General features: G+C 49.1%; 1 protein-coding gene across 2 annotated transcripts in view; it reads left to right on the top strand.

Moving 5' to 3' along the window:
* The window catches only part of LOC148518844 (uncharacterized), a 47,587-nt gene that overhangs the window by 2,019 nt on the left and 22,472 nt on the right, over positions 1 to 23,096 (top strand). For both annotated transcript variants that reach the window (XM_088476968.1, XM_088476967.1), the window contains exon 2: positions 14,550 to 14,614. In XM_088476968.1, coding sequence (XP_088333094.1) covers positions 14,566 to 14,614 — 49 coding nt within the window. In that variant the 5' untranslated portion in view covers positions 14,550 to 14,565. The remainder of the gene's footprint in view (positions 1 to 14,549; positions 14,615 to 23,096) is intronic.

Below are 23,096 nucleotides of genomic sequence, written 5' to 3'. Positions count from 1 at the left end.
GAGGGGGGGGTGTTCGGTGAAACGCAGGCGTGCCAGTGCGTTTAAACGCCATTACAGGGGAGTTGCATAAATTAGACCCCTTTGATGCCATACGCAGCTTGGGCTTTCACTGCGTGTGATGAGGTTAGCAATTCCTGAGTAAGGTCAGACCTTGTGCAAGTGTGCATAAGGCTGCGATGGTACTCGATGTTACCGATGGTTTTGCAGTCTTGCTAAGTATTACGGATGTGTGTAAGGTAAAGGGGGCGTCCTTATGTTAGAGAGCGTATGGCATTGCGATTGCAATCATTAGCATATCTTCGCAGTGAGACTGCGTGCTTAATCGCTATTTGGATCGCAAAAATCGATCCTTGCTGAATCAGGCCCTTAGGGGGTCATTCAGATCCGCTCGCGAGCGCAGGATGCTCGCAAGCGGGTCGATGTTCCCCCACTGCGCATGCGCACAACGGAGGGAGCTCCGTCGTGCCCATGCGCGAGACCCGGCGAGCGACGGGCTCTCCATCGCTCCGGGTCTCGCACCAAAGGGGGCGTGCTGTCGATGTTGATTGACAGCACACCCCCTTTGGTGGGCGTGCCTGCCAGACGGAGGCGTTCCCATGGGAACGCCTACCGTCTGAAGCCGGTCCCACTGACATCACTAGTGATGTCAGTGGGAGTGATTTTGGGTCTGACAGAGCCAAAATCACTCCAGGGCTGCGGCAGCGAGACCCTACCGCAGGGTCTCCGTCGCAAGCCCAATGTCCATCATCATGGACGCTCGCATATGCTGTGGGTGGTCACCCACAGCTATGCGAGCGGCCAGGAGGCAGCTCTGAATGAGGTCCTATGCTCCGTGTCTCGGCATCAGGTAGGGGAGGGAAGAAAAAAAACAGTTAAAGCTTTTGCTGCTCCCAGGATGCACTGGGTCCATCCTTCTCTATACCCCGCCACAACCACATCAGTTTTAGTGGGCCCCAGCCGGAGCAGCCCCTAAGCTTATTTTTGGAGTTTGTTATTATTTTTCCGGGACTCTTCATAGCGGCAGCATCAGACTGTCCATTGGACGTCCAAGCTGCCGCTCCTTCACCTGCTCTACGGCTCCCACTCTGCTCTCCTGCAGATGCTGCGCTGCAGGGGGGAATATGGAGGATTTATCACAGGATGAACTGTGTGTACGGTGCCGTCAGTTACCTGGTCCCTCTAACCCCCCAACTTCGGGACAGGATCCCCCTTGGGCTGTGTTTTCTCACGTGCTTGCTTCCATCGCGGACCATCTGGCGGTCCCGACTGCTCTCCCCCATAGGGGGTTACCCCAACCAGCCATCCCCCCTTCTCCGGGTATACCGCAATTATTGCAGTCTCCCCATGGGCCTCAGACTGTTCATCCATATGTGGGGTTCCCTATGTATCTTCAGTCTCCTCAAATGACGCAGCAGTCCGTCATTCCCTTCCAGGGTCTCCCGCAAACGGGACAACCACCTTGGGTGGATGTGTTCTCCAATTCCGTCCAAAGTTTGGCAGCCTCGTCTTCCGCCTTTCAAACCATGTTGCGTAGTGACAAGCCTCACAAGGCATCAAAACGCAGTTATGTCATCCCAGTCTGCGCAGCTATCAGACTTAGAGGTGTCCCCGGTTGAGGGAGAATTGCATGAGGACTCTGATTCAGATTCCCCTGCCCCGAAAGTAGAGCCGAAATCTTCCATTAATGTACCGGCATTGGTGCGGGCGGTGCGATCCATTCTAGATATAGAGGATGATGCCCCGGCTCCTAAGTCCAAGTATCCAAATTTTAAACAGGCAAAAGTGACTTGACTGTTTTTCCTCTTTCTGACCGATCATATGGCTGAGGCCTGGCAGTCATCTAGTAAGAGGTTCCAGCCGCAGAAACGGCTAGCATCCAGTTACCCATTTCCTGCCAGTTATTGCAAAAAATGGGAAAACCCGCATGCGGTAGATTCTCCCGTTACTCGCTTGATTAAAAGTGCCACCTTGCCTATGCCGTCCATTTCATCCCTAAAGGATCCCACAGACAGGAAAGTGGAGACTTGTTTAAAATCCATTTACTCTCTCTCTGGGGCGGTGGCCCGTCCATCCATGGCCATCTCTTGGGTGGCTAAAGCCATTGAGAGCTGGGCCAATGTACTGGAGGATACTTTTCCTAAGGACGCTCCGGAGGTTCAGAGAGCGTTAGTTGGACAGATGAGGGATGCAGCTTCCTATATTGGGGAAGCGTCTTTGGATGGCAGTCTTTTGACTTCCAGGGTTTCTGCGGCAGCAGTCTCTGCTCACCGATATTTGTGGCTTCGTTCTTGGAGAGCAGATGCAAATTCCATGAAGGGCCTGGAGGCCTTACCCTTTAATGGGGAGATTTTGTTCGGTTCTGACCTAGACAAAATTGCTGATACCTTGGCAACATCTAAATCGGCATTCTGCCGTCAACAGCTGCGCCTTCAAAAGCTAGGACTTCAGCCTTTTGGTCCTTCGGTCAGTCCTTCCCCAGGCAGTCGTCAAACAAGGCTGCCCCTAAACCAAAGAAGCAGGCCTGGAGCACTAGACACCCTGCTTCCAAGCCAGACAATAAGCCTTCAGCCTGATGGGATGGGCCTCTCTCTGGGGGATCCCAGAGTGGGGGACCGACTTCTTCAATTTCCCAGTGTTGGTGCAATACCACCACGAATGCTTGGGTACGAGAAGTGGTCTCTCAGGGGTAGGCCCTGTCCTTCCGTCACAGACCCCCCCAACAGTTCTTCTGCACGAGTCTTTCTCAGGACAAGACCAAGGCCTTGCAGATCCAGGAAGCCATAGAGTCATTGCTGAAAGCAGGGGTTGTTGTTCCCGTTTCGCCTTCTCAACGGGGGACGGGTTACTACTCCTCTCTGTTTCTGGTTCCGAAACCCAATGGGTCTCAACGGCCTATTCTCAACCTGAAATCGTTGAACAAGTTCCTCAGAGTGCCCACTTTCAGGATGGAAACTTTGCGTTCCATCATTCTTGCTATGGAACCGGGGGATTATATGGTCTCCCTGGACATCCAGGACGCCTACCTCCATGTTCCTATAGCCCCTTCACACCAGCGGTATCTGAGGTTTTCTATACACCAGTGTCACGGCGCCGCCTAATACAGGTCTCTCTTACCTGGTCTGGCAACGCTGGAGTCCTGGCTGGCGTGGGACAGCAGGCGGGAGATCCCCGGCACCTGCTGTCAGCTGTTCCTCTTCTCCCCCGGCGGCTGTGTGCATGCGGCCGCGGCCTCCTTAGGAGCGCATTCGCCGCTCTGCTAAAGATTTAAAGGGACAGGCACCCTAATAGGTAGCGCTAATTGGGGCTAGTTTTGAACTCTGACCTATAAAAGGAAGTTCCTGGGAGCACTGCAGGGCCAGAGTATAGGCTCCAATACCATACTCCAGCATATCCTGACAATTGGTTCTGACCTTGGCGTGTTCGTGACTCTGATTCTGCCTGACCCCTGGTTCTACGTTGATATCTGGTTCTGACCTCGGATTTTCCCTGTCACCCATTTACGTCTGCTCTCTGGTAATGTCTCGTCTGTTTGGTTCTGACCCGGCTAGTCGACTACGCTCAAGTCTCCTGTATACCGACCAAGTTGCCAGCACCTGTATAGTGAAACCTAACCTGAGGGCCACGACCTGTGTGTCGGACACAGCCAAGTCCATACCTTCTTGCGAGGGTCCCTAGTGAAAACCGCCGGCACATTAGACTCCGTGCCTCAGGAATAGGTCCAGCCAATTCCCTGCATACGGGTAGCATCCACAATCCTGGCGTGAGTTTGTGACAACCAGCTTCAGTTTCAGGCTCTGCCCTTTGATCTTTCCACGGCTCCAAAGGTGTTCACCAAAGTTATGGCTGTCATGGCTTCCCATCTGCGCAGCCAGGGAATACGGCTTCTGTCATATCTAGACGACCTCCTTTTGCTGGCATGTTCGCTGGAGGTACTTCTGCAACATCTGCGCCTAACGATCGCTTGACTGCAAGTGCACGGGTGGCTGATAAACTGGAAGAAGTCCTCCCTCATTCCATCACAGAGGGTGGTTCATTTGGGAGCCCTTCTAGATTCTCGTCAGCAAAGGATCTTTCTGATTCCGGAAAAGTTTTCCTCCCTACAACTACGAGTGAGCAGTTGTCTTAAGAGTTCCCAGGTGTCGGAACTCTCACGTGGCAATGAGAGTTCTGGGGTCCATGGTGTCGACATTCGACATGATGGAGTATGCCCAGTTTCATTCGAGGCCCCTGCAGGGGCTGATTCTTATCAAATGGAACGGGGTTCCACACCGTATCAGGACTCAGATGCTGGTGTTGTCTCCAGAAGTGCGCCTGTCGCTGGCTTGGTGGCTTCAGACATCTCAACTCCTTTTGGATCCCGGACTGGGTTCTGCTTATGACAGATGCCAGTCTCCGGGGTTGGGGGGCAGTGTCTGGTCCACTTTCACTTCAGGGCCATTGGACTGCGGAGGAAGCGGTTCTTCCCATCAATATTCTGGAACTTCGGGCCGAGTACAGGGCCTTCCAGTGTCCGGTTACGCTCTTCAAGGAAGGGCAGTGCATGTTCAGTCCGACAACGCCACCTCGGTGGCGTACATCAACCGTCAACGGGGGACTCGCAGTCAAGCAGCAATGTCGGAAGTGTCACGCATCCTGTCTTAGGCGGAGTGCCACATTCCGGCCATCTCGGCAGTCTTCATTCCAGGACTTCCTCAGCCGTCACGACGTGCATCCCGGGGAATGGTCCCTTCACCCAGATGTATTTCAACTACTCGTGGACAGGTGGGGACTGCCGGAGGTGGACCTCATGGCCTCCCGTCACAATCGTAAACTGCCTGTGTATGGGTCCAGGACAAGAGACGCCGGCACAAGCCTGGTGGACGCGCTGTCAGTGAAATGGACATTTCAGCTGGCGTATCTATTCCCTCTGATATCACTGCTGCCTTGGGAAATTCAAACAGGACGGCGGCACGCTTCTGCTGGTGGCTCCAGCTTGGCCTAGGTGTCCCTGGTACTCCGATCTTCGGGGCCTATCCATCGATGTTCCGTTTCTTCTGCCTCAACGTCGGGACCTGTTCTCTCAGGGGCCCTGCCTTTATTCGGATCTGGGTCGTCTGTCTTTGACGGCGTGGCTCTTGAGACATCCGTTTTAAGGTCCCGTTGTTTTTCCAGCTCAGTCATCAGCACAATGCTACAGGCGCGCAAGCCTGCTTCCGCCAGAATTTACCAGAGTGTGACATACTTATTTTCAATGGTTTGAGTCCAGAAAATACAATCCTCAAGCGTTTCGTGTTTCTAGGATTTTGGCGTTCCTTCAGTCTGGATTGGACCTAGGTTTACGCCTTGCTTCTTTGAAAGTTCATGTGTCTGCACTTTCTGTGTGGTTCCAGCGTAGGATCGTTATTCAACTTCCCTTTGTTCCACCAGTGGCTCCTTGGGATTTGGCAGTGGTGCTTCGGGCCCTACAGGGTCCACCATTTGATCCTCTTGAGTCGGTGGAACTCAGGTGGATGACAGTTAAGACTGTTTTTCTCCTGGCGATTGCGTTGGCCAGAAGAGTGTCAGAATTGGGCGCGCTTTCTTGCCGTTCTCCTTTTCTGTGATTTTTCACCAGGACAGGGCAGTGCTTCGCACCCGTCTGGGTTTTCTTCCTAAGGTGGTGTCTAAGGGCCTGATTCAGAGCCGCTCGTAAGCGGCCGCTCGTTCGCTCCGAGCGATGTTCGCACAACTGCGCATGCGTATGGGTCGTAATACGCATGCGGGAACCATTCATTGCGGTCGGAAATTGTGTGCTCGCAAAATAGCGAATGCCTGCCAATTTGAGTGACAGAATGAGGCGTTTGTGGGTGGTAACAGGGGAAGGTGCTTGAAAACGGGGAGTGGAGATCCGAACACAGGCGTGCCAAACGGTCAAAACAGGCTTTTTAAGGGTGTGCATAATTAACAAAGCAGCGTCATCGACCACGTCACTTGGTTGTCTTTTAGCCTGAACTGCTCGCATGATTGCGGTAGGAAAATGCTACCACAAGCACTGCGAGCAGTTCATACGCTTTTCGATGTACTCGATTAATCTAATAAATAGCGGAGATGACGTAGGATGCGAGCGGCCAGGGGGCGTTTTTTTAAAAATAGCGAGCGCATGTTTCGTTCGCTCGTTCAGACATAGAGGCGTCAACAGACCGCAAAGAGCGAGCGCTCTATTTAAATATCCGGCCCTTTTTCTGAACGAGCGAGTGCAAGTAGCGTCCGGCTCTGAATCAGGCCCTAAATTCCACATTAATCAGGAAATAGCTGTGTCGGCATTTCAGTCACCTGATCTCTCGGCTGGTGAGGCTTCCTTAGATGTTGTCCATGCTCTCAAAGTTTATGTGGACCGGACTAGTTCCATTCGGAAGTCTGATTCTTTGTTTGTCCTCTTTGGTTTTAACAAGAGGGGTTGGCCTGCCAACAAACAAACTTTGGCCCATTGGCTTTGTTTGGTTATTTTTGAGGCTTATTCACAGGAGGGTTTACCTGTTCGGCCTCTGTTAAGGTTTATTTCACTCGGTCTGTGGGTCCCTCCAGGGCTGCTGGCCGCGGCGCCTCGGCTGTTCAGCTGTGTAAGGCGGCCACCTGGTCTTCTATACAGACTTTTCTGAGGTTCTATGCGTTTGACACCTTTGCCTCTCAGGATGCATCCTTCGGGCGCCGGATTCTCCTTTCAGCGCAGGACCGTCCCCGCCCTTAGTTGTACTGCTTTGGGACATCCCCAAGGTCAACCCCGTGGACCCCTATGGAACCTGAAGTAGAAAAGAGATAAGGTAAGAACTTACCTTTGTTATCTCTGTTTCTACAAGGTCCATAGGGTCCACAGGGCACCCGCCCTGACGCACCTGGCTTCATATGGGCTATGTGGCTGGTCATCGATTTTCCGTCTCCTATTCTGTGAGTATGGTTCTTTCGTGTTCCAGTCCTCCTCTCTGTTTTTTTCTCCTCCGGCCTTGGCTACTTACCAACTGATGTGCCTGTGGCGGGGTATAGAGGAGGATGGACCCAGTGCTGTGCCTCCTGGGAGCAGCAAGAGCTTTAACTGCGTGGTGCCCGTGGATCCAGATCCAGCTATACCCCAAGGTCAACCCTGTGGACCCTATGGACCTAGTTGAAACAGATAACAAAGGTAAGTTCTTACCACTTCTCTTGTTTTTTTTCCTGGCACACCACAGGTCCCCAATGGACCCAGGATACAGCGCCTTTTTTTGTTTGTAGTTCTAAACGCACTAGCAGGCTGTGGAAGCTATGGGGTTTGTTGGCCCTTGTACAGGGAATAGACATGAAATACCGGTGGTTGAAGTGGTTCATATCCCGACCCCCCCAACCCTCCCTTTGTGATGCTTAACCCTAACCTCCCCCCAGTGGTGGAGGGGCGGTATACTTATCTTTATCTAGATATTGTTAATTGGGCACAAGAATAAGCGCCTCCAAGGTTGCAATGTGCTGTACCAGACACCCCATAGGGGTGCTCGAGAAAGCTTGCTATGTTGAGGGTACTGTATATGGCAGAAATCTGCCCACCCAAGCATTGCTGCTATGTTGGGCAGCACATCCCGCAGAATTGATTCTGCTTATAAGAACCATGTTTTGGACTAAACAACGGCAGATTGAGACCAATATATTTAAGAACTATAAGGAAGGAGAGTCGGCGCACACAGCAACTGAGATCCTATCACAAAGGCACATGCCATTGGGCCAAGGTGGAAACCACAAAACAGGACAATAGCTTGAATGGTCTTTCAAACCATGGGCAGTATTCTCTATTGCACACCAAACATCTATGCTAGAGCTAAGACTGTTACTGTAAATCTGTGCTGGCTCCTGTAGGAGCAGTCAATGTCCCTGATTCAGAGTTATACGCAATGTCAATTTTTAAGTAGATCGAGCGGTTGTTTGCCACAAGCAGCTGCACTGCGTTTGTTTTGCCATCACGCTTGAAAAGAGGATTCACTTGCAAAGTGAGTGACAGGTAGTCGGCGTTTGGGGGAGATAGCAGGGGATGGTTACAATAACGAAGGCGTAGATAAATAAATATGAGCACTTAGGTAGTAATGATAAACACTTAAAATGTAAAATATAATTAAACAATATAAAATAAAGTAAAAAAAAAACTATCAAGTATTAAGCTGGCCATACACTATACAATTATCTGTTCAATCTGGCTGGTTAGAATGAAAACCTGGTAATGTATGGGAGTAAATGACAGTCGATCATATGGTTTTAAACACTGAAAAAAGAACAAAAAAATTGTTCAAATTGGTTAAATTTGTGTGATTTAACCAATTTGGCTGAACAACCATTTTTGGCTATTTTCCAGTGTTTGTGAGCAAATGGACGATTGTCAATTGCTCCCATACATTACCAGGTTTTCATTCCAACCAGCCAGATTGGACAGATATCTGACAGAAAATTGTATAGTGGATGACCAGCTTTAGTCTGAGTGGCACATGTGGAAGAAACGATTATCAACAGTAATGCTTATAATTCTTTGTTATTGTGGGTGAAGGGAATGTTTTGGTCCAGAACTGTGCTGACCCTAGCTTACCCTGTCTCTTTCCTCCCGCTTCTGATGGCTGTGGAGGAGGTTGAGGCTGGTTCAGCACAGCTCCTGCTGTCTGGTCTCCTGGTGTATCTCGGCTCATCTTTGCTTCGGCGAGCCGCAATTGATTACGTCACTCCAGCAGATGGTAGGTGGCGAAAGACACAATGCGGTTCGGTCCTCTCCAAGTCTCCAACGCATTTCGTGCTCTTCAAGCACTTTTTCAAGGATGACTTGAAAAGTTGGAAGGCTTTCCTTTTATCTGCAAAAAAATTATTGAATTTAGCTTAAAAGACCGGATGCTGTAACCGGAAGATGTTCTAAAGAGCGGTAGCCACTTATTCCAGCGGCCATTTTAAAGGGTTTCTTCCTTCACTGATTTAAAATAGTAATTTTTTAAAAATAGTAGTTTCATAAAAAAATACTAAATTCATAAAAAAGGTGCCACTTTGTTATGGATATGTTAAAAATTTAGAAGAATAAATGAAAGTAAATAAAAACAAATATGAAAAAAAATAAATTAAAAAAAGTGTAAAAAAAATAATAAAAATTAAAATAAAAAGGTTAAAATTGTGAAATGTAATGGATATATGATTGTGTCGTGAATTATTGTGACTATTGTGAGAAGACGTTTAGTTCAATGTCAATTTTAAGTCAAGCTGTTTGTAAGGTTTGTAGTTCAAAAATCCATTTTTACTCATTTCTTCTCAGGTCTCCAGTTTTTTTTCTATCTTCTGTATCACTGTGAATTTTAGGCTTGAGGGGTTTTTATTGTGGACTTCTAAAAAATGTTTTGATAAGCTGTGGGTGTTTAATCCTCTTTTAAAGTTATAGATGTGCTCTGATATTCTCGTTTTTTACCTTCCTTTTTGTTTGTCTGATGTATTGTAACCTGCATGGGCATTCTAGCAGGTACAGTAGATGTAACCCATATGGGCAGAAGGCAGCAGTGGGCGTTCCTATGCTCGGGAAGACTTTGGAAGGTATTTGCACATTTTACATTTAATTGCGACCCATGAGAGAATGCAGTTGCGATTGCATTGGCGTAAATATCTGAACAGTAAAGCATCCTGAGACCATTGACGTGTGGGGTTGTTTCTCAGCCAAGGGAGTGGGCTCACTCACAATTTTGCCTAAGAACACATCCATGAATAAAGAATGGTACCAATACATCCTTCAGGAGCAACTTCTCCCAACCATCCAAAAACAGTTTGGTGACAAACAATGCATTTTCCAGCATGATGGGGCACCTTGCCGTAACGCAAAAGTGATAACTAAGTGGCTCTGGGAACAAAACATCGAAATTTTGGATCCATGGCCAGGAAACTCCCCAGACCTTAATCCCATTGAGAACTTGTGGTCAATCTCCAAGAGGCGGGTGGACAAATTAAAACCCACAAATTCTGACAAACTCCAAGCATTGATTGGGCAAGAATGGGCGGCCATCAGTCAGTATGTGGCCCTGAAGTTGATTGACAGTATGCCAGGCAAATTGCAGAAGTCTTAAAAAAGAAGGGTCAACACTGTAAATATTGACTCTATGCATAAACTTAATGTCATTGTCAACAAAAGCCTTTGACACTTATGAAATGCTTGTAATTTTACTTCAGTATACCATAGTAACATCTGACAAAAAGGTTTAAAAACACTGAAGCAGCAAACTTTGTGAAAACCAATACTTGTGTCATTCTCAAAACTTTTGGCCATGGCTGTATATAAACAAATAACTGAACAAGAAACTAGCGAGTTATAGTACAATACAAACAGTGGCGTAACCAGGGGGCGTGTGAGACACCTTGCCCTGGGTGCCATGGGCAGACGCCACTCTGCAGAGAAGTCAGTTCGGTGGTGGGCAGAGGAGGCAGACGTCGCAGGAAGAGTTCCGGCTGCCCTGAAAGCGGCCAGAAGATGCCGGGCTAAAGACAGAAAAGCACCGGCAGCGGTGCCGCTGGCAAGGACGGGCCAGCGGCAGAAGGCCGCGGCTGAGTACAGGTAGGCTATACAATTAGTTCCTACCTAGACCACCAGGTCGGGTGCTAGGCTATCATACTCTTCACCACCATGCTGCTATAACTTCCCCAATCCCTACAGGGGATCAGCATGATTTACCACCGGACGCATTGGAGACTTGGAGGGGACTGAACTGCATTGTGTCTTTAACCGTCACCTACCATCTGCCACCCGCCGGAGTGACGTCCTCAATTGCGGCCGAAGCCGGAAGACCGGCACCAGTGAAGATCCCGGCTACGCTAAAAGTATGTACTATCTAACCTCCCTCCCTAGTGCCTAAACCTAACCCCCCCCTTCCCCGCTGCATAAACCTAACCCTCCTGGGGGGGTGCCTAACCTCCCCATCCCCTAGCCTAATCCTTCTGGGGGGTGCCTGACCCTAAGTCCCACCCCTGGGAGCCCCTAAACCCCCTGCGAAGCTGTTCGCGCCCATTGCCCCGGCTTACCTTCGATTGGGATGCTGGGCATCAGGCTCCCGGCGTAGGTAAAATTACAGGCGTCAGGATTTTGACACCTATCATTAGACCCTTGCCGGGATTAGATGGTCGGGTTCCGACGGTCGGCATTTAGACCATCTGCATCCCGACTGCATACCCCCTACAGCTGTGTGTTTTACCAACTGTGCTATTCTGCTTGCCATTATCCACACTAATATGTTTTTCCCCATGTGCACCACCCTGTCTATCTGCATCTGTGCCACTGTGTTTCTTTCCGTCTGCAACACTGCCTTGCCCCCAGCCACGTCACTCTGTCTGGAACGGGTATGAAATACCTGATTCCCGTCAGCTGCAGCCCGACAAGAGCAGAGTTAGAAGCAGCGGAAGCCCGACAGCGCTGGAAATCCCAATCGTGGATAGGTAAGTATCTACTAACCTAACCCTCCTTAGGGGTGCCTAACCCTAACTTCCCCCCCAAGTGCCTAACCCTAACCACCCCCTTCCCCGCTGCCTAAACCTAAGTCCCCCGGGGGGGTGCCTAACCCTAAGTCCCCCCGGGGGTACCTAACCCTCCCTCCCCCTAGCCTAACCCTCCCGGGGGGGTGCCTAACCCTAAGTCCCCCCTGGGAGCCCTAAACCTAACCCTTCCCCCCCCGCGGCTGTCCGCTCGCCGCGCCCGGCATCACTACGATCTGGATGCCAGGCGCCGGTCTCCCGGCATCGGGGAAATGCGGGCGTCTACATCTAGACGCTCAGCATTTCACCCTTGCCGGGATATGACAGTCGGGAAGCCGGCTGCCGGTATTTAGACAGTCGGCTTCCCGATTGCTTCCCCTCTATCTTTCCCTCATCTCTGCCACTCTTTCTTCCTCCATTTGCACCACTCTGTCCTCCCCAACCACTCTGTCTTTCCCATCCCACCCACACCACTCTGTCTTCCCACCCATCCACACCAATCTGTCTTGCCCAATCCCTACTATTGTGTGTTCTCACATTGTGCTAGTCTGTATTCCTTATCCACACCAATCTCTTTACCCATCTGCGCTGCTCTGTCTTATCGCATCCATGCCACTCTGTACCCCCCATTCGTGTCGCTCTGTTCCCCAAACCATGCCACTCTGTCTCCCCCCATGTGCACCACAGTTTTCCTCCAATCTGCATCACTTTGGCTCGCCCCATCTGTACTGCTTAATCTTTCCCTCTCCACACCTTTCTGTCTGCCCCATCCACCATACTGTTATCCCATCTGCACAGCTCTATGTTCTGCTCAGACCTCAGTTGCATAGTCTGCATGTGTGTATTCCAATGAGCACACAATTTTGTAAATTAGCAGCTCCACCATTTTGTGAGTGACAGCAATTTTACTCTGTGAGAGTGTTGAATCTGCAGTTAACCACAGGGTGTGATGGCATACCATATTTGTATTACGCAAGGAACATGTCCATTAAGGCATTAGCCTTAATGATCATAATTTCATTGCTTTTTGAAGTTTGATTGGCAGAAATTCAGTAGATTTCGTGAAATTTCAGATCATGTCTAAGAAGCCTTAATGGGACATCTCTATGGAATTTCATTGCTTTTTTAAAATGTATTAACTATCAGGGTTTGGAGGAGCAAACCAGGCCACCTGCAGGGGAGAAGGGCAACAAAATAGTACATTAGCACAGTTGGAGGAAGGCTGGCACACAGTAGGTGTTATGGGGATGCACAGGGAGAGACGGCTACGGGGGGCGGGCTGTAGGAGTGCGGAGCAGCGGCAGCAAAGGGGTGCGGACCAGTGGCAGCAGTGCACAGGAGCATCAGTGGGCGACAGCGGTGCTTACTGGCACTGGGCATGTATCTGAGAAAATAAGACACAGATGCATGGATGAATCGGTGAGATCTATGTATGCATCAAATTTGAATTTGTGTAAAATAAATAATTAAAAAAGGGAAATGCACCCCCCCCCTTCCCCAAACACAACCAGCCCAGGGCTTTTCACCGCACGGTCCTGGTTGTGAAAATACGGAGGACAAACTGTACTGTATTAAGTACAACTTGCATCAGGCAAATCAGAACCAGTCCTGGTTGGCAAAATACGGGGGACAAACCACGTAGGGGGTCCCCCGTATTCAGCACTGGGCTCTGAGCTGGTTCTGAAAATACAGAGGAAAAAATTAGTAGGGTTCCCCTTTATTTTCCAGAACCAGCATCGGAACTTTTCTAGCGGAGGGCTGATGCCACAGCCAGGGGAGCCCTTTCACCGTGCCCCCCAGCCGAAGCATCAACCATGACCGCTAGTCAGCCCAGGCCAGGGATCCCTGGGGAGCTAGGGACCACCCCTAATAAAGGGGTCCCCCTCTCCAGGACACCCCAGGCATAGGCTGATAGCCTGGGGCTATCCCCAGCAACCCTGGGGCGGTGGGTGCCGGGTTGATAGTGTAAATGTGTAAAAAATTGAATTGTTAATATTGTCTTTAGCTGTGGTACTACTAGTCACAGCAAGCCTCCCCCGCATGCTGGTACTTGGAAAACAAGTACCAGCATGTGGGGCATTACAGGCTAGAGAAAGTACGGTGCTGGTTCTGCAAAATACAGGGGAACCCTACTCATATATTTCCCCTGTATTTCCAGAACCAGGACCGGCTCAGAGCCCAGTGCTGGTTGCGCTGAATACGAGGGACCCCTACGTCGTTTGGCCCCCGTATTTTGCCAACCAGGACTGGTTCTGATTAGTCTGTTGCTGATTTTGCTTAATACGGGGGACCCCTACATCGTTTGTCCTCCGTATTTTGCACAACCAGCACTTGGTCACTATGGACCCATAGTACAGGAATCCTTCTTTTTCATGCTCAAATCTTTTCCAATGAACTATTATATGCACTACATAACATGACCCAGTCTTTGATTTACAGGTAATTAGATTTAAAGAACACTAAGCTTTAGGATTACTCATGAAAAGGCCATTTACAAGAGTCTTATGCCGCATATCCACTACACGACTAATGAACGATAACGACATCGTTATCGTTCAATCGTTCATTATATTGTGCAGTGGGCATTGAGCCCACACTGAACGATATATCGCTAAGTGTGGGCATCCTCCCTCATACCTGAACCTGCACAACCTGACCATATTGTCAGGTTGGACAGCAGGTTCAGGCGATGACAGATGCCGACAACGACCAGCAGGAGCGCGCATCGCTGTTCATTCCCGGCATATTCACTGCACGATTGATGAACGATGACGATGTCGTTATCGTTCAATCATTCATTTATATTGTACAGTGGATATGCGCCTTTAGATGAGTACTTTGATCAGTATTTATTATATTCAGAGAAATTTGAAAAATATTTGGGTTTTTGGTGAAATTAGGGGAAACATTATGCCTCTGGCATTATACCACTCCTTTATATGCTCCATTGTAGTCATTCTCAGTAATTCGCCGTATCTAATCTGATGAACCATGGTAAAGGGATGGTGCATCTAGAGATCATATACACAAGCTTTTTCTAGCTATACTTATGGAAATGTATTTTTTTTTCCTTTATAATTATTTTTTTTTACTACCAGATATCTCTGTGTCCAAATGGATTCTTCATTACCAGAACCGGATGATGCCAGATCTTATCAGTATGGTGAGTTTTTAGAAACAAAGAAAGGAGTGCAATTTGGAAAATTATGATTTAATTGGCATCTGTTATGTTGAAGCTACTATATGGTCCAACTCGCAGCAGACTTTAGCTTCATAAATTAGGTTATCCCCTATACTATTAAATTGAAAATATTGTTTACTGATGTATTTACTGCATTTTAAATAAAGCTTCCCTGCCTTTCAGGAGCTAAAAGTTTTAAATATGTAACATTTTAAAGCAAGGGTTGCCAAACTGGATGCCGTGGCACCGTGGGGTGCCACATAGCACTTGCAGGGGTGCCACGGGTTGGTTGTCCATGGCCATATCAAATTATTTATGGTCAATGGGTTAGGCAAAACCAGTGCTGGTGGCTGCCACTTTTCTGTATGTGGACAAAAAGAAGCACAATCCTGTCCAACACCACATAACTGTACCTAAGAATGACAGGTATTTACTTTAATTTTTTTTTCTAAAGCTTCCCAATAAGAAGCATTTGGCATTGGGGCACTGTGATACTCTAGGGCACCCTGATTCAAGAAAGTTTGGGAACCACTGTTTTAAAGTATTGTTCAATATGTTAAATATTTGGATGTGATTTTCACTTTTAGGCAGTTTTTATTACTTTTTAAATTAATATTCTATTTCATGAGGTGTATCTCATAACCAGATTTACAAAGCAGGAGATGTTTGAGTTTATGTGTTTCCCTGTATAGGATACTGGCTATTCTGAAAGACCACATGTGATTGGATGCCTGCAGTGATCCGCAATGTAGCTTTCATTCCAGGACCATGGGCAGGTCCTTTCCCAGTCTCCAGGCATCACAATCTATAGAAGCATGTCCGTATGGGGGGCCTGATTAAGAGATTGACGCTAATGCAGCCGCTCTCTCAATAGCGATTGCGGGAATATGCAAATGCATACCTCAGCTTTCCCTTTGTGCTCCACCGAGCGATGGACTGTATAAGCGATGAGACGCCGACTTTCAGGCTCCATGGTATTTGCAATTGCGATGGAGGTTGTATACACTCCAACATTGACTCAACATTGTTCACACCATCAACATTTGTGGTAAACTAGAGTCTACTCTAGTTACTGTACTAAAATCTAACTAAACATGTACTCTGAAGCAGTGGATTTGGGAATGCAGCAGCAGCTCTCCCAGACATGCTCATGACACTCCTATAACATAACACGCCATGAAACAGACACTCTTTGCAATCACTTTAGGTCCTCTCCCAGTGTTATGGGATATTTTACACATACTCATGCCTCTTGTGTAAAAATATATTCATGCATTTTACCTGGGCCAGCATAGTAATGTTTTTTTGTCTTCTAAGTAGATTGTATTGTGGTAATCACAATCTTTGTCTCTCATGTAAAGAGTTTAAAAAAACGGAGCTGATTGTGAGTTGGGAGCAAAGCAAAAAGAGCAAGTAGCTGTGCACCTTGGCAAACTATGCTGCACTGCATGTGCAGAGAGATTTAGATTTGGGAGGGGCGTGTCCAAATTCAACATTGGTTTTTTTATTACGCTGTGACTATTATAAGGGAATCCTCTTGGTATTATTCCACATTCTTGTTACTTGTGGTCTTCATTTGAGTGAGTTGAACCGATACAGTAAATTCACACACGGCAGAGAAATAGGAAGGGTGAACCAGATCAGAGAGGTACTAAATCTGCCTAGCATCAGCTAAGACTCCACATACTCCTCCCCTAACAATCCTATAGGACAGGAGAAAACTCCAACATTCTCAATCTTTATAAGGGTAAACAACTCCAACACATTAAAGAGGCAATACACAGCGAAACAAGTCAAGGTCTTGGTTTAATCTCCTTCATGTTTATTTCAATTCAAAATCTTCAGTCCTAGTGTGATATTAGGAAGGAAGAAATTCTTAGGGGGTGATTCAGTAGTGGATGGAATTGGAAAGCTGCATGCAAGCAGCTTTGCAATTCCCTCCTTTCAAATATGCAAATGCAGCCAGAGGTGTCTGACACCCCCTGCTGCATTTGTGATCCCAGCACTGCAACCGAGGTGGACGGTGCTGACCGACTGAGTAAGCCTCAACTTAGGCAAGCTGGTCGGCTTGCGAGGCCAGGAAGCTGCATTCGTGGTCACAGACACAGATCCTAGCCTTGCCACTCTTGGAAAAACAGGGGCGTCATGCCCCAGTTTCCGGGAATGCAGGCCGTCCCCATCCCCGCACCACCCCTTAAATGCCTCTGCCTCTCAATCAGGCATAGCAGGGGCTGTGAGCGATCACGCAGGACTCCTTCTGCACATGAGCAGAACGGGTCCTGCGCACGTACAGATTCCAGATAATCGGGAATCAGCCCGTTAGTCTGGCTTTATTTTGTTGAGATTAAAAATCTAAATAATTTTGGATTATTGGGGGCAAATTTACTAAGCTGAGAGTTTGGGAGAGTTTGCAAACTCTGGGGAGTTTGGGCATTTTTTCCTACTCTCAAATTTACTAATGTCAAACTCGGGAGAGAGATCTCCTTTGCTACGGGAAAATACTGGAGAGTTAGCAAACTCTTTTTAATTCACCATCGGCAAAACTCGAGAACCTTTTCACTGGTGAAGATAGGATTCTGGAATTTACCAAGCAGAGAGTTTCTAAACTCTCATGAGATGGGAAAACTCTCCTGTAAAAACTTGTGAATAAAATACACCTGCCTGTGATCTGAGAGTATGGCAAAAGCATACACAGATCGCCAGTGGCGGGCTGGGCCGAGGGGCAGGGTGCCATGTGCCCCCCCGGGCCGCAGCGTCATGCGGGCCGCGGTGCAGACTGTGTCACTGTGACACAGACTCCACCGCGTGTGTAGTGCTGACCGGACGGAGTTCGGTCAGCGCTACACAGCACAAACACACAGCCGCCGGAGCCGGCAGCTGTGCGTTTGCTTTAGCAGCTGATGAGAGTCAGACAGACTCTCATCGGCTGCTGCTCCCACTGCCAGAGCCGGACATCTTCCGGCTCCCGCAGTGGGGAAAATGGGAGTGACGCGTCACTCCCATGACGCGTCACTCCCATAATGCAAAGCGGTGGACAGAGGAGCTGATCTCGGCGGCGGGAGCAGGAGCGGGTGTCAGGTAAGTGTTTTTTTTTTATTATTATTATTATGTCTCTACTGCGGGGGGGGGGACTACTGGGAGCACTACAAGGGGGGGGACTCCTGGGAGCACTACAAGGGGGGGACTCCTGGGAGCACTACAAGGGGGGGACTACTGGGAGCACTACAGGGGGGGGAATACTACTGGGGGCACTACAAGGGGGGGACTCCTGGGAGCACTACAGGGGGGGAATACTACTGGGGGCACTACAAGGGCAGGACTACTGGGAGCACTACAAGGGGGGGACTACTGGGAGCACTACACGGGGGGGAATACTACTGGGGGCACTACAAGGGGGGGACTCCTGGGAGCACTACAAGGGGGGGACTCCTAGGAGCACTACAAGGGGGGGACTACTGGGAGCACTACAGGGGGGAATACTACTGGGGGCACTACAAGGGGGGACTCCTGGGAGCACTACAGGGGGGGGAATACTACTGGGGGCACTACAAGGGCAGGACTACTGGGAGCACTACAAGGGGGGCACTACTGGGAGCACTACACGGGGGGGAATACTACTGGGGGCACTACAAGGGGGGGACTCCTGGGAGCACTACAGGGGGGGAATACTACTGGGAGCACTACAAGGGGGGGACTACTACTACTGGGGGCACTACAAGGGCAGGACTACTACTACTGGGGGCACTACAAGGGGGGTACTACTACTGGGGGGGACTACTACTAGGGGCACTACAAGGGGAGGGGACTACTACTAGGGGCATTGCATAGGGGGGAGGGGACTACTACTAGGGGCACTACATAGGGGGGAGGGGACTACCACTGGGGGCACTGCATCAAGGGACCACTGCTGGGGGCTCTATATAAAGGGCAATAGTGGGGGTACTGCATAGGGGGAAGACTACAACTGGGGCCACTATTTAAGGGGCACTGCATAAGGGTTACCACTACTGGGGGCACTATATAAGGGGCTTACTACTGGGGGCACAAGGGGCACTGCATAGGGGGGATAACTACTGGGGGCACTACTCGAGGCCTGCATAAGGGTGTCCTCCTGTGGCACAGGGTGACACTGCATATGGGCACTACGACAGGGGGCTGCCCCATATCTTTATTTTTACCTTACATTAATCCCATATGGACCCGCCTCCTCCCTAGAACACTTGGGGGGGGGGGCGCCGTAGCACGCACGTTCTTTTGAGCACCCTGGCTACACGCTACTCCTCTGCCAGGGCCGCCTGCATGCATTTGCCCCCAGGCTAAAAGTTGCCAGCCAGCCCCTGCAGATCGCTGTGATCCATGTATGTTTCTGCCTGTAAATATGGAAAACAAATCTAAATATCTGAAAAAAAATGACATAGGGTCCCCCCCCCCCCCCAATAGACTAACCAGCCCCAGGCTTGCCAGTCTGTCCTAGTTTCTAAAATTAGGGGGATCAAAATATGTAGGGTTCCACCGTAATTTGGGAAGGGCGTGTCCATACTCAAATCTAAATTGCAGTGTAAAAAAACCTGGGTTGGCTGGTTTAAACTAAATAAAAACAACACACTTTTTTTATTACGCTGTGACTATTATAAGGGAATCCTGGTATTATTCCACATTCTTGTTGCTTGTGGTCTTCATTTGAGTGAGTTGAACCAAGACAGTGAATTCACACACAACAGAGAAATAGAGAGGGTGAACCAGATCAGAGAGGTACTAAATCTGCCTAGCATTAGCTAAGACTCCACATACTCCTCCCCTAACAATCCTATAGGACAGGAGAATATTTCAGCTAACATTCTCAAGTTCCCACGTGGGAACTGTCAGTAGCTGGAGCCAATCAGCGGGCGCTCTACAGTTAGCGCGGCCGCTGAGGCTGGCGTGACTGCAAAGCCCGTGCAGTCCTGTCAGCTGGCATTCGCGAGGGATCCGTATTTGTGGCAGATTCTGGGTCCTTCTGGTCGGGTAAGTTGTTTTTTTGTCTTGCCAAGCCCCGGGGATGCTGCGCAGACCTGCGCCAGGATATAGGTGAGTATGCAATCTGGTATAGGTAAGTATGTGTGAATGGGTAGGTGTATGTAATAAAGCTTTACTAATCACAGTGTGTGTGTTTTGTCTTTATTTAACTATTTATTTTACAGTGGGGGTACAGGTGCCGCCCGTCTGCTGGCACTTGTAGTTCCACAGGTCCCAATGGCAGGCATTCTGGCACCTGTAGTCCCACTGTAAAATACAATAGTTTACTTAAATTTCCCCACTTTAGTACCCTCGTACCCAACGCTCCAGGGGTGCGGGGAAGAGCCCCGGGCTTCAGACCAAGCCTGGGGTTAAGGGAGAGGGGGGACCCCTTTTTGGAGGGTCTCCACCTCCCCTGAGATCCCCGGCTTGGCCTGACCGGCTTGGCCTGATAATGCTTTGGCTCCGGAGCCCCGGTGAAAGGGTCTCCAGGCTGTGGCATTACAGCCCGGCTGTTTTGGGTCTGGTGTTTGTTTTAAATATAGGGGGGACCCTACGCAATTTTTCCCTCCTATATTTAAAACCAGGACTGGCCCTGCAGCCTGGTGTTGGTTTCTAAATTACGGTGCAACCCTACACATTTTGTTCCCTGTAACTTTTAATGCGTTTTTTTTACAGATACAACACAAGCAGCTTACACATATCTCTGTCAGAGATGTGGGATTCTGGGACTGTGTTCCCGGGCTGGGTCTTGGACCTGTATTACTCAGCTCATATGCTCGCTGGAGGAGACTATGTTTGATGAAGTTCCTCCGCATGAGAAGATGCAGAAGACTGCTAGAGGATTGATATAGCACGGAAGTTGCTTGATGCGGCTGAGGAGCCGTAGAGTGACGGTGGTAGCTCGGGCGCTACTTGGAGCGACTGAGTAGCCGAATAGAGATGTGGTAGCGTGGAAGCTACTTGGAGCGGCTGGGTAGCCGTATGGAGACGGTGGTAGCGTGGAAGCTTCTTGGAGCGGCTGTGTAGCCGTATGGAGATGGTGGTAGCGTGGAAGCTACTTGGAGCGGCTGGGTAGCCATATGGAGATGGTGGTAGCGTGGAAGCTACTTGGAGCGGCTGGGTAGCCGTATGGAGACAGTGGTAGCGTAGAAGCTACTTGCAGTGGTGACAACACCTATGGAGCGCAGTGGTGAGGCTCACTAGTTAAACTAGGAGACTTGTTGCACTGGCAACTTGCTTGGAGAAGTGGAGATCCTTTTATAGGGAGTGCTGGATGCTGACTGGCTGGAAAAGAAGGAGAAGCATGTTCATTGGAAGAGATCGCGTCACATGGGCAATCCAAGATGGCCGCGCCCATGGACCGGAGACCCGCGGCAGATCCACGTGAGAGACGCCAGGCCGGAGGGTGAGAACATGATGCAGAAGCCGCCGGGGAGCAGAGGGAGAGAGCGCCCACAGGAACGGACCGGTGGGGAAGCAGAGAGCCGTGCCGCAGCATCCTGAGAGGTAAGTGCCGGGGTCTGATTCTGGGGTCTCTATGGTGGGTTGTGACAGTACCCCCCTCTTGACGAGTGGCCTCTGGACACTTTTTGGGTTTTTGAGGAAATTTCATGTGAAAGATCTTGACTAGCCGAGGTGCATGCACATTGGAAGCATTAACCCAGATTCTTTCTTCTGGGCCGTAACCCTCCCAGTCGATGAGATACTGGAGACGATTGTATCGACAACGAGAGTCTAGAATTCTGTCAACCTCAAATTCTTGTCCTTGTCGAGTTTGAACACTAGAAGCCTTAGGAGGCTCCTTTTGGAATCTGTTGAGGAATAATGGTTTCAGCAGAGAAATATGGAAGGAATTAGGAATGTGAAGATATGGAGGTAGTCTTAGCTTGTTAGCTACTGGATTCAGGACTTTGGCAATTGGAAATGGACCAATATAACGTGGAGCGAATTTCATCGAGGGGACCCGGAGCCTGATGTTTTGAGTGGAGAGCCAGACCATTCAGATTGAAGACTAGGTACAGCTCGTCTCTTGCGGTCAGCAAATCTTTTATACCGAGCAGATGTTTTAATGAGTGCGGCTCGAACCTTTCTCAAAATGTCAGAAAACTGTTGAAGATAAATCTTGGCAGCAGGCACATCCAGAGTTGGAAGAAGTGGGAAATCTGGAACCCGAGGATGATGACCGAACACTGTAAGGAAAGGAGTGGAGTTAGTGGATGTGTGATAATGATTGTTGTGAGCGAATTCGGCCCATGGAAGGAGCTCTACCCAATCATCTTGCGAAGAGGAAATTAAGGTGCGAAGAAACTGTTTGAGATCTTGGTTGACCCTCTCAGTTTGTCCGTTGGTCTGGGGATGATATGCGGTAGAGAAGTTAAGTTTCACCCGAAGTGCTGAACAAAGTGACCTCCAAAATTTAGCTACAAACTGCACTCCTCTGTCTGAGATAATTTCTTGTGGAAGACCATGAAGTCTGAAGATATCCTTAATGAAGTTTTGGGTGAGTAATGGAGTCGATGGAAGTCCAGTGAGAGGCACGAAATGGGCCATTTTGGAAAATCTGTCCACAATAACCCAGACCGTGTTGTGGCCTTGAGATTGAGGAAGGTCAGTGATGAAATCCATAGATAAATGTGTCCATGGTCGTGAAGGAATGGCTAAAGTTGCCCGGAAGAAGCTTGCCGAGGTACTTTATGCTGAGCACACTTAACACAGGAGGAGACGTAGGAGACAACATCTGTTTTCATTGAAGGCCACCAGTAGGATCACCGGATAAATTCAGTCGTCTTCTCAATGCCATAGTGTCCAGAGAAATAAGATGCATGAGCCCATTGTAACAACTTTTTACGAAGGTGGGGTTCCACAAAAGTCTTCCCAACAGGTGGAGTCATAGAAATGCTGGTAGTAGAAAATGAGGTTGGATCCAAGATGGGATGATCCTGTTCAAAGAGCTGTTTAGGACCACTCTACAAAGAGAGAGAGGGCATCGGCCTTACAGTTTTGAGAACCGGGGCGGTAGGAAAGCTTGTAGTTAAATCGAGAGAAGAACATCGCCTATCTAGCTTGCCGTGGATTCAAGCAGTTAGCTGATTTCAATTAGAGTAGGTTTTTGTGGTCTGTATATATGGTGATGGGAAACTGAGCCCCCTCTAAAAGATATCGCCATTCTTCAAGCGCCAATTTTATGGCGAGTAACTTCTGGTCTCCGATGGAGTAGTTCCTCTCAGCAGGCAAAAATCTCCGGGAATAGAATCCACAAGGATGAAGTTTTTCGTCCTCAAAGCGTTGAGAGAGGACTGCTCCAACTCCCTCAGATGAAGCATTGACTTCCAAAATGAAAGGTCTTGTCATGTCTGGTTGTTTCAGCACAGGGGCCGAGATGAATGCTTGCTTCAGGAGTTGAAAAGCAGAAGTGGCTTCTGCTGACCAAGTAGTTGGATCCGCCCCCTTACAGGTGAGAGCTGTG

Source organism: Taudactylus pleione, unplaced genomic scaffold (assembly GCF_031769625.1).
Source record: "Taudactylus pleione unplaced genomic scaffold, aTauple2 ptg000198l, whole genome shotgun sequence".
NCBI classification, from domain to species: Eukaryota; Metazoa; Chordata; class Amphibia; order Anura; family Myobatrachidae; genus Taudactylus; species Taudactylus pleione.
The sequence above is the reverse complement of the archived record's forward strand: the minus strand, read 5'-3'. Positions and strand labels throughout refer to the sequence as shown.